The sequence below is a fragment of the Benincasa hispida genome, chromosome 8 (genome assembly GCF_027475165.1).
Source record: "Benincasa hispida cultivar pf3 chromosome 8, pf3_genome.v1.1, whole genome shotgun sequence".
NCBI lineage: Eukaryota > Viridiplantae > Streptophyta > Magnoliopsida > Cucurbitales > Cucurbitaceae > Benincasa > Benincasa hispida.
Window position 1 is genome coordinate 21,880,402 of NC_143485.1, and position 12,429 is coordinate 21,892,830.

The window sequence follows — 12,429 nt, forward strand, 5'->3', positions numbered from 1 at the left end:
TCAATAAAGGTTTGTGGGTACATCTCATCTACGATAGGTCAAGTTAAACGATTCACTAGATGACCATCCAAGATTAGTAGGGTTTTTGCATGTCTCACTAGGAAGTTGCATTTATTAGACATAAATGTATAGCCTGTTACACCCCCTCTCAAGCCTTATCACCCAGACTGGAAGAGGATGTGAAGACAGCTAACACCACCCTTTTATGGCATCAACTGGCCGACCTATCAGCTTGAAAGCTAGGTTGCTATAACTCAATAATGAATATAAATAACTAAACACACTGTTTTATATGTTTTTAACCTAACCATCCTAATCTTCCAATTAACATTATCCAAGTCCTGCCCTGTGAGATAAAATTAATTCAGACCTCCGATGGTTCTCCCAACCGATCCGTTTTCGCAACCTGGGGAAGGGAAAGAAAACAAAACATGGAAAACGTGAGCTATAAGCCCAGTGAGGGGTGCCTTTATAAGGAATCAAACTTAACTTTAGAAATTCATTTTTTTTTTTTTTTTTGGGAATACAATTCCAGAAACAAATTTAAATCACATGATAATAAATGTAACTTCTCCGGCCTGCCAGCTGGATATTCCTGGCATGATCATGTAATCCCAACCCCTGGGTATTCTCTGCAAATAATCCGCAATGACCAATGTTGAATCAATCTCAGTACCTTATAACCTGTCGAATGTGCACATGTTGACATTTCCTACTAGATATGTTTGGGTACATTGACAATTCCAGCCAGATACCCTAGTAATCTCAGCCAAGCGACCACAAAGCATACTAACAATATCTCAGGTACAAATCCAGTTCCTAATACAATTACTCATGCATTATAACAACACAACAATCTAGATAAAATATATTTCCTGATCATGCCAATATTTTAAATATAACATAATAAATCACTCATACAAATAACAAAGTAACCACTCACAGTTCCTCCTGTAAGAATTCTTTTTAGACAACCCCTTGTTTTGCTCCTTGGATTCCTTATTTTCCCAAGAATTTCAAATTAATCCATTATTTCTTCAATAATCTTAATTTATTTACAAATAACCTTAAAAATCATAATAACCAGCTTACCTACGTAAAATATCATGAGGATAGGCTGAGCTATTCCAAAATAGCTTCTTAGAGGTTATTTTAACACTTTGGGAGGCGTTGGGAAGCAGAGGGACGCGTTGGTGCCCGTAGATGGGCAGAGGGACACGCTAGGCGGTTGTTCCTGCACAGACAGTAGTGGACGCCTAGGCGTGCATTTTGCTGACCGCGCGGGCGATGTAGCGTGCGTTCGCCTGGTGATGTGTCCCACAGAGCGCGCGCGCTAGGTTGGTGGAAACGCGGGACAAGGCTGCTGGCGATAGCCTATGCGTGCCATTGGACCACTTTACCTCTAATGCAGGTTCCTCTTCTTCAGCACCCGAAACGCAACAGTAGTTCGATATCCCTCACTACACTCCTCTTTGAGTATTTTCGCTCTGATTTCACTCAAATGGCTCGAGTGAGTTGTGAGAGTTCTTCGTCCTAATCTCCCTATTTATAAGTGTCCAAAATCTCCCTCAACCCGACACATTCTACTTGGTTGCATGGCCAGTCGTCTTCTCCTCTTGTTGCCAATGTAGCCCCTTTCCACAACGACACTGAAGTGTCTTCTTTTCCCTTAGCCAACGTATAAGTCTCTCCTTGCATGCATCCTTAGCCGTCCACTTCATTTGCATGAGACCTCCGATTTCCTCAGCTCGCCATATGTCCAGATGAGTTGGTACTTCCGACTTGTCCTCCAAGTTCTACCTCATCAACGCATCACCCTTTAACTTGGTCGCATGCTTGCTTGGCCGTACGACTTTAACCTTATCAGCCCATAGGTCTCTTATCAATGCACCACCTATGCCGTACTAACTCTCAAGACATCACAAGTTCTTTATTGGCCACATACCTTTCTTCTCTCGCATGGCTTACTCTTGGCATATGCACTCTACTAGGCCTATGACCTTCATAATCTTCCAATGCATAGCGCTTACTCCAGCCTTGTCCTATGTGCCCATATGCCCTCGGATGTCTTTGGTGCATAGCGTATCACCAACACATACCAACCCTTGGGTCAACTAAGTATCAGCTCAACGCTTCACGGTTTGTCTTACCATCGCTTAGCCTCTTGCTAACGCGTATCTCATGACTAACGTTAGTATATCCTTGTTGCTTGCCAACATCCTTAGTCCTTTGCTCAAGACCAACGCAATCTAACTGTGTAAGCCTTATGTTTTGCAAGCCTTTGCAATACATAGACACTTCACCATGCACTCACCATGGCTTGGCTCATCGTCTAGTTCATCGTGTAGCTCTTCCGCTCATTGCCTAGCTCATCGTCTAGTAATCTCTCGCTGTCGCTCATCGTCTCACACATAGCTCATCATATAGCACCTACACCCCATCGCATAACTTTATCGCTTAGCAATCTCTCACTATCGTGTAACTCTCGCTCATCACATAGCGCTGATGTCTACCGTCTAACGCATTACGCCCATCGTCTAGCGCGTCCTCTTATCGTGTAGCGCATCATCTAATGTCTGCATTTGCCGCACAACGGCCATCATCTAGCGCTTTGCCTATCGTGTAGCACTCACGCTCATCGTGTAGCGCCTATCACATAGCTCTTGCGTCTATCGCCTAGCACCTGTGCCTAACGCATTGCCTAGCATCCACACTTATCGTCTAGCGCATCCGAGCTCATCGTTTAGTGCTATCGTCTAGCGCTTATGCTGATCGTGTAGCGTCATCACCTATCGTGTAGCGCTATCGTCTAGTGCTATTGTTTAACGTCGCATGTAACTACACGATTGTCCACGCGCATCACTCCAACGCACAACGCCTCGCGTATACTAGTCAGCACGCATGCCCAGCCTCAATGCCATGCGCCTTGCACTCACTGTCTTGCCCTCTCGCTCTTGCTCACGCATCCTCTTATCATCTCAACGCATGAGCAACTTTTGGCAGTGCCTCTTGCCAATGCTTCGACCAACATGCGTCCAAACTTCACAAGCTCAACGCATAACCTCTATAAAAATAGTTTTATTAGAGCCTCATGCGTTAATGTTTCCAAACATATGGTTTTTCTTTTTACGTCATATTTAGCCGAACTTTTACTAGTTAAGGCTTATCTCAAAGCTACTCAACAAACCTATTCAACATTTAGAATTTTTCTTTTCCTTAACACAAGATTTAACTGATACTTAGTTAATTTTCTTAATGGCATGTTTAAGTAGGAAGAATTGAAATCCGGGTTTCATATAGCCTGACCCTAGTAGTGGGGTTACTTACGGAATATTTTATACTCATTCTTTATTATGTTATGTTTTCAGGTAGGATAAGGATACACCAAACGAATGACCGAAGGAATCCGTGACCGTGCCATTGAGATAAGATAGATGATTCCACTCATGTTTTCATGTTTTGATGATTTAAATTTTAGCCTTGATGTTTGAACTTAGAGTACTAATGTTTAAAATTTTTATTTATAAGGCGTCATGAAATTTATTTTTATTTTAGGGGGACTACGACCAAAGATTTTCAATTATTTAAATGTTACAAAATCTATTTATTTAATAAAATTCTTTTGATTTTAGTTAAAATTTATGAGAGAGTCGTTTTGAGATTTATGCATGCATATAATGACGACCTAGTATAAGTGCTAGAAAGTTAGATCGTTATAAAAATAGGTTAAGCCTATTTAATTGTGAGTCAATTGCCATATGGCGGAATTGGATTTGATCAATTTATGTCATAAAAAACACATGGTACAATTTGATTAGATTAGTTTCAATGATTGGACCAGATTGTGCCATAGGTTGACATGAAACAATCTTATTGAATTAACATATTTCCATATGGGTGAATTTTGATTGGACTAATATATGACATATCACAAATTGATGGATTGAATTAAAATCTAATGGACCATGAGAGACATATGAGATTATTTGATTTCTTATTTAATTTAATTTGGGACATGCTAATTTGTAATTCATTTCATGTTAAATAAATGGTTACCTTTACTTTAAAAATAATAACTTGCTAGTTTGTTAATGGCTGAAAATTTTCATTAACAATTACTAAATGAACCATTTATCAAATTTCTAAATATGCTACCAAAATATAGGGGGCGTTTGGCACGCAGAGTTGAGTTGTGTTGAAAATTATTATAGGAAGAGAGTAATCGAAAGAGTTGATGTGAATAACGATGTGAGAAATGTGAGTTAGCACGAATATACGAGATAATAAATCTCTTTAATAATTGGTGAACCAAATGGTGGGTGAATTTTTTTTTATCCCAACCCAACCCAACTTGGGGCATAGAATACTATAAGATTAAACTCTATCTTCATTTTGTTTTCAATTTTTTTAGATGGCTAGCACCATTTTGAAGTATTGATTTAACAGAAATTCCATATTTTTCTGAACAAATCTTTGAACTTCCTCTATATATGATGTTTCAAACAAACTCACATGAAATTGTAACTAATTTTTTAAAATAAAAAAATTATAAATTAAAGTTTTTTTCAAGTAAAGAAAATGAATAAATTTATTTATAAATATAGTAAAATGTACCACGATAACAATCGACTTCTATAGATATTATTAGCTATAAATGTCGCAGTGACAAGGACATTTTGTCATATTTATAAATATTTTCAACAATTTTATCATTTATATTAATTACTCTAAAAATTTATTATTTATTTTAAAATTAGGTATTATGTAAAAAAAAAATTTTTTAAAATAAAATATAACATTGTTATCAAATAAAGTTTTAGAAATCAATAAACTATGCTAAAAATTTCAATACCTAAATAGAAAAAAGGGATTTTCATAAATAGAAAAAAAAGGAAATTATTGAAAATTTTAATGTTATTTGATAAAAGCAGATAAAACTAATAGAAGTCTATTAAGAGTCTATCGGTATTTTTTGTTTGTTATTTTTGTAAATAGTTTGACAATATTTCTATCTGTGAAAATTTCTATTTAAAAAATTGTTTGTAATTATCCTAAAATTTACCCATTTAATGATTATATTTTGTTGAAAAACAAAATTTATCTTTTTTTTTGCAAAGATTTTGAATTAAATAGAAAGGGTGGGAGAATCGAATATTTGATCTTGAAAGTGATACTACAAGTAAGTTGAATTATGATCATTTTATCAACAAAATCTATCTAAAAAATGTGATTTAATTAGATAATAGAATAAAAAATGAAAAAATCTTATTAAAAATAAAAAAAATCTTATTAAAAATAAAAAATTTAAAATTATACGTACTCATTTTTTTTTTTAAAAAGGTAAGAAAGTAAGATTTTGCCCTCACCTACGATAACGTGAAGCAGGATCTCAATAATCAAAATGAAAATTCGAAACAGTTTTTTTTTAAAAAAATATTTAAAGAAATTCACAATAACGAAACGATGATTAAAATAGTTAAAGGAGTTATATAATTATTTGGTATTTCATATAAATTCCAAAACGGCATCATTATTCAACGCAAATTCAAAATGAAACCCCAAAGTGGATGATGACGTAAAGCATCGTAACGAATCAAGCCCTCGATTGAAATTAAATGAAAATATAAGGGCATATAAGCAAAGTTCTTTTTCCAAATCCCAAGTTTGGTATTCCGAAGAGAAACTAGTACGAAGCTTCGTGGCTTCTCTTATTTTAATAACGATAAAACGAATTCCATGTGGATCCCAATTTTTTCTTACCATACACCTTCACCACAAATCACAAATACCACCACCAGATTTCAACACGTGGCCGAATCAAATCAGATCACGATTCGCGCTCCGTAGTCCCGGATGCAGCAGATCATGCGGTTGAATCGCTCTTATTTAACCTATAATCAATTCCCTTCCATGGTTTCTTGTTCTCCAGTCCGTCGTCACTGGAAGCGTCACATTGGTTTGATTCTCTCTCTCATTCACTCGATTCCAGTTTTAGAGAGAGAAACGGAAGCATTTCTAGCGTCAAATATCCAGGAATTCTGGTAACTTTGTATTGTGATTATGAGATTAATGATTGTGTTTACCGTTGATTTTGTTTTATATCGACTTTCTTTGATTTCGTGTTTTGATCTTGTTTGCTTGTTGAGGAAGTTTTGGGAGGAGAGGATGTTTGTTGTTTCTTACGGATCTGAGGATTACCGGCTTTAATTTTGTTTGAATTTGAACGATTTGTTTATATCTTCAGTTGGGTTTGAGTAGGATATATGAAGTGGGTGTTTTTTTGTCTTGTTTTATTTTATTTTTTAAGTGTTAAATGTTTGATTATTTCCTCGGGTATTGTGAATTTTTAGTGGATTAAACTGAGATTCCGGCGTTTGATTTTGTAGTTTTGGAACTTTTGTTAATTGGTTGTTGTGCGTTGGATTTTGTCTAAATTATCGCATTCTTCTTGTTTTTCTTTGTGTTATGATTTGCAGGCGAAACAGATTTGCTAATCTAAATGGGTAGAGGAGGGGAAAACTACGGGAAAAAAGAGATTTTTGCTGCTACCTCATCGAAAAAAGAAACGTATCCAGCCTGGGCGAGGGATGTACGAGAATGCTTAGAGAAGTACCAAGTGAACCCTGATCTTGGATTATCAACTGAAGAGGTTGAAAACAAGAGAAAGATCTATGGTTACAATGAATTGGAGAAACATGAAGGTACTTCAATCTTCAAACTGATTTTGGAACAATTTAATGACACACTAGTTAGGATTCTATTAGCTGCAGCAGTTGTATCTTTTGTTCTTGCGTGGTATGATGGAGAGGAAGGAGGTGAGATGGAGATCACAGCATTTGTGGAGCCTCTAGTTATTTTCTTGATATTGATCGTTAATGCCATTGTTGGCATTTGGCAAGAGAACAATGCTGAGAAAGCATTGGAAGCTCTTAAAGAAATTCAGTCTGAACAGGCTTCAGTAGTACGAAATGGTAAACGTACTTCAATTGTTGCAAAAGATCTTGTTCCCGGTGATATAGTAGAACTCAGAGTTGGGGATAAGGTGCCTGCTGACATGCGGGTATTGCGTTTAGTCAGCTCTACTTTTCGGGTTGAGCAAGGTTCCTTGACAGGCGAGAGTGAAGCAGTGAGCAAGACTACTAAGGCTGTGCCAGAAGATACAGATATACAAGGGAAAAAGTGTATGGTTTTTGCAGGGACAACAGTTGTCAATGGAAATTGTATTTGCATTGTTACCCAAACAGGAATGAGCACTGAACTTGGGCTGGTGCATTCTCAGATACAAGAAGCAGCCCAGAGTGAAGATGATACGCCATTAAAGAAAAAGTTGAATGAGTTTGGTGAGCTTTTAACAGCAATAATTGGAGTGATCTGTGCTCTAGTTTGGCTTATTAATGTCAAATACTTTCTCACTTGGGAATATGTTGATGGTTGGCCTGCAAATTTCAAGTTTTCATTTGAGAAATGTACATATTACTTTGAGATTGCTGTGGCACTGGCTGTAGCTGCAATTCCAGAAGGTTTGCCTGCAGTCATAACAACATGCTTGGCACTTGGTACTCGGAAGATGGCCCAAAAAAATGCTCTTGTTCGTAAGCTGCCAAGTGTTGAAACACTTGGCTGTACAACTGTGATATGTTCTGATAAGACTGGTACTCTAACAACTAATCAGATGGCTGTGGCGAAAATTGTGGCTCTTGGTTCTCGTGTTGGGACTCTACGAGCTTTTGATGTGGAAGGGACTACATATGATCCTTTAGATGGAAGAATAACTGGTTGGCTTGGAGGTCAACTGGATGCTAATCTACAAATGTTGGCAAAGATTGCTGCCGTTTGTAATGATGCAGGTGTTGAAAGATCTGGCCATCATTTTGTTGCAAATGGAATGCCTACTGAAGCAGCATTGAAGGTGGTGACCAAATAATCTCATAACCTTTTGATGCATTGGTTTTATGCCATTTTGCTAATTGTCTCATCTCTTAATTCTGACAGCAGTTTTATCAGTCAAAGACAAGTCCCTAGATGATGTTAGAATTCTTAAGAGTGCCTTGGCTTGCATGGCCTTGAAAGCTAAAAAGTTTTTAGTTTCTACTCTAAGAACTGAAAATCACCTGCCTGATTGGACAAATAATAACAAGCTGAACTCACGACCAAAGAAATCTGAAAAAACTAGGAAGCTTTCAAGTCTTCTTTAAGTAACCACTGGTAGATTTGTTTTTATATTAATAGTGAAGAGGTTATTGTAGTGCGTAATTGTTTGATAGGCTTCTTTATGTTCTATGGATCTGCCTGTTGATAAAGTATGAAGAAACATTGTTAAGATGTCCTGAAAATGAAGACAAGCGCTGATGCCAAACAATAATTGTGTTGTACATTTTATGTAATCTCTGTTACTGATTTTTATCTGCATGTTAAGGTCCTTGTGGAAAAGATGGGGCTTCCTGAAGGATACGACTCAAGTTTAGCTGATGTTAATGAGGATGTCCTGCGTAAGTTCTTTACTGTTATTATTGTCTTATTTTCTTTCTTATGCATCTTTATACTGACATGTTCTTGACGTGATAATATGATCGATAAGGATGCTGCCAAACTTGGAATAAGAATGAGCAACGCATTGCTACTTTAGAGTTTGACCGAGACCGTAAATCCATGGGAGTTATCACAAATTCTAACTCAGGGAAGAAATCATTACTCGTGAAGGTATATTCTGATAATCTGATTATTTAAGCTTTTTTTGGTTTGGTCATAAAATTTATTTTCATTGCTACTTTCAGATATTATATTTTGCTGTTTTTAATTTTCCCTTTTTATGTGAATGTGCTATTTCTCTCTGCATATTACTTTACTTTTCTCTGGATCATCTTAAATTCTTCTCGCATAGTAGCTCATGAAGGAGAACATTGAATTGATTACATAACTTCGAATTGGTTACATAACTTTTGAGGTTGTAACGCTTGGTATCAATATCAATCAGCCTTGCGATTTTTGTCCTTTGCTTTTTAAGAAGCCTTCATTAATTTCTTTGTTGTCAAGTAATTCCGTGTAATTGTAATCACATGTTTCTTTCTGACTATTTTCTTCATTGCTTCTTTTAATCCACCCATCTTTCTCCTAATTGTGATATGTTAATTCTCAATTGTTTAAGATGGTTCTTGACTGAATTGTGGCAGGGAGCTGTTGAAAATCTTTTGGATAGAAGTTCATTTATTCAGCTGCTAGATGGAACTATAGTGAATTTGGACGCAGACTCGAAGAGATATCTCTTAGATTATTTGCGTGAGATGTCATCTAGTGCATTAAGGTGTTTAGGTTTTGCATACAAGGAAGATCTTCCAGAATTTTCCAATTATACTATTGGTGACGAAGAGCATCCAGCACATCAGCTTCTACTTGACCCGTCCAAATACTCTACAATTGAAAGCAATCTTATTTTTGCTGGCTTTGTTGGGTTAAGGGTTAGTGGCTCAGCGTGGATGTCTTATCATTTATTTAATTTTTAATATTCTGTAATAGTAAGCGAAGTAAATTATTATTATTATTTTTAATAGTTTTTCAATTGACTTGATCTATGCACCACGATTCGTTTTTGTAGGATCCTCCACGAAAAGAGGTTCATCAAGCAATTGAAGACTGTAAAGCTGCTGGTATTCGTGTCATGGTTATCACAGGGGACAACCAGAACACAGCTGAAGCCATATGTCGAGAAATAGGTGTATTTGGACAACATGAAGCTATAAATTCCAGAAGTTTAACTGGAAAAGAATTCATGGCAATGAGCCGGGATGATCAGAAAGTTCATCTAAGACAAGATGGAGGACTTCTTTTCTCAAGGGCTGAACCAAGACATAAACAAGAGATAGTAAGATTGCTGAAGGAAGATGGTGAAGTTGTTGCAATGACAGGAGATGGAGTCAATGATGCACCAGCCCTGAAGTTGGCTGATATTGGGATTGCGATGGGCATTGCTGGGACAGAGGTACTTACTTTGATGTGCTCTTTTCTGTGAAATAGAATTTTAAATAAGTCGTTGTGTCACACATACGTGCAGTTTTTCCCTTCATCAAATTTGGAGTGAATGTACGTTTTCCCATTTAGAACAAACTGAGATGCTTGTGGTTGCCATTATATTCTCGACCAAAATGTCAAGTGCTCAAATTTCCACCCCACGTGAACTTAATAAAAGAAGGAAAAAAAAAGAGGCGTGTTGCAAATTAATGTTTGTTGTTTTTGCATTTTGTACATAGTATAGGTTTTCTCAACCAGTTTTGAGGGTTCGGATACACATGCATGTTGACAACTAGCCAACTACCCCTGATTATATCTAAATGGTTTGGTGTCTGCCTTTTTAACATTCGGCTGCATGTGGAATTTATTTTTCCAGGTTGCAAAGGAAGCCTCCGACATGGTTCTTGCAGATGACAATTTCAGTACCATAGTCGCAGCAGTTGGTGAAGGCAGATCAATTTACGACAATATGAAGGCCTTTATTAGGTTTTTCTTTTTCTTCCACTTGAGCAAGCATTCATCCATTTTTGTTGATAATATTCTAGTATGCCATTAGATATAGTTTTGTTGGCCTGTCATTGCCATCAAATACGAATATCTTGATCAAGCATGCATGATTTCAGTTATATGTTTAAACAGTTTCAACTTCTGCATTTTGCCTATAGAATTGTTTTGTAATAAGTTCAGGCGTCTTCATAGGATTTAGTATTGACCATTGCTTTCAAATGCCAAAAAATGATTGTAGGTACATGATTTCCTCGAATATTGGTGAGGTTGCATCGATATTTTTGACAGCAGCACTGGGTATTCCCGAAGGGATGATCCCTGTTCAGCTTCTCTGGGTTAATCTTGTTACAGATGGACCCCCAGCAACTGCATTGGGATTTAATCCACCTGATAGCGATATAATGAAGAAACCGCCAAGAAAAAGTGACGACTCATTGATCACGGCTTGGATTTTGTTCCGCTATTTGGTATTTGCACCATCACTTCCTTTAACTAACTATATAATAATAAATACCTTTCGCGTGAAATGATGTCATTTTGTACTTTTCCCGCAACTTTCTATCAGATGAAAGTCTAATTTTCATACGTTGATGATCAGGTGATTGGACTTTACGTAGGGTTAGCAACTGTAGGAGTATTTATTATTTGGTACACACATGGTTCATTCTTGGGCATCGACCTGTCTGGAGATGGTCACAGTCTAGTCTCTTACTCTCAGCTTGCCAACTGGGGTCAGTGCCCGTCTTGGGAAGGATTCTCCGTGTCGCCCTTCACAGCTGGGGATGACGTCTTCAGCTTTGATTCAGATCCATGCGAGTACTTCCGCTCAGGCAAGATCAAGGCATCAACCCTCTCACTCTCTGTTTTGGTCGCCATTGAGATGTTCAATTCCCTCAATGCCCTCTCCGAGGATGGAAGCTTGTTGACAATGCCCCCTTGGGTTAACCCGTGGCTTCTCCTTGCCATGTCTGTTTCATTTGGCTTGCATTTCTTGATTCTGTATGTGCCATTCCTCGCCAAGATTTTCGGCATTGTCCCACTGTCCTTGAACGAATGGCTCTTGGTTTTGGCCGTGGCATTGCCCGTGATCATAATAGACGAGATTCTGAAATTCATTGGAAGGCTTACTAGTGGGTTGAGGACTTCTCGCCCGAGCAGACTATCAAAGCAGAAATCGGAGTAAACATCGGGAGGTATCTTCGGCGGCATTTATGAATTCATTAATGACAAAAGAGTGGAAACTAGAGTTGATGTTTCTGAACAGTATTCGCCATAGAGAAATGGCTGGGTCTTGTTTTATGACTCCCATTTCTTTAACTCGCATTTTCCCATCAACAATATTTTTGAAGGTGTTGTGACAGGGTATTACTGTGAAACAGTACTTAGATTATTTTCATTCCTAAGAAACATCTTTTAGTTAACTCACCAATTAGTGAATATTGATATGGTTCTTTGTTGCTTAATTCAAGTGATTCTCATTCTTTTATTAGTGGCACTCGCATATCCACCACCCTTGCTGTTTCTTTAGCTACCTAGAGAAGTTTAAATTATTTTGATAACGGCTTTGTACTTGCTTTGAGGTTGAATTATTTTTTCATTTTTATATTTAAGAAATGTCTAGATAACTATTTTGAAGAAAAGCAATGCTCCTGTGGTCTAAACAATAAATGGAGAGTATCCTACGAAGACTCTAATGAAGGGGGTTATAAAACCTTTTGGTGCCAATTTACTGTATTATTTTAAATCATCAGTCAAGCTAAAAGGTTTTAAGTTTTGATTAATATTTTAGTGCTCGTTTTGTTTTGCAAGTTTGAAGATTTTTTGAAGGTTCAATACGTGAAGACACATTTTAAATAACCTATAGGCACGCAAACACAACATAGATCAGTCCTTCGTTCTTATAGTGACACACTTGTA

At 37.1% G+C, this 12,429-nt stretch overlaps 1 protein-coding gene across 1 annotated transcript; it reads left to right on the forward strand.

Annotated features, from left to right (window-relative positions):
* Positions 1-5,715: 5,715 nt before the first annotated feature.
* LOC120082616 (calcium-transporting ATPase 4, endoplasmic reticulum-type-like) lies at positions 5,716-11,975 on the forward strand. The gene is made up of 9 exons (XM_039037867.2): positions 5,716-6,041; positions 6,477-7,909; positions 8,417-8,489; positions 8,579-8,700; positions 9,171-9,455; positions 9,593-9,976; positions 10,382-10,491; positions 10,751-10,979; positions 11,111-11,975. The coding sequence occupies exons 2-9, from the start codon at positions 6,500-6,502 to the stop codon at positions 11,693-11,695; spliced, it is 3,198 nt and encodes a 1,065-aa protein (XP_038893795.1). The 5' UTR covers positions 5,716-6,041; positions 6,477-6,499; the 3' UTR covers positions 11,696-11,975.
* Positions 11,976-12,429: the final 454 nt, after the last annotated feature.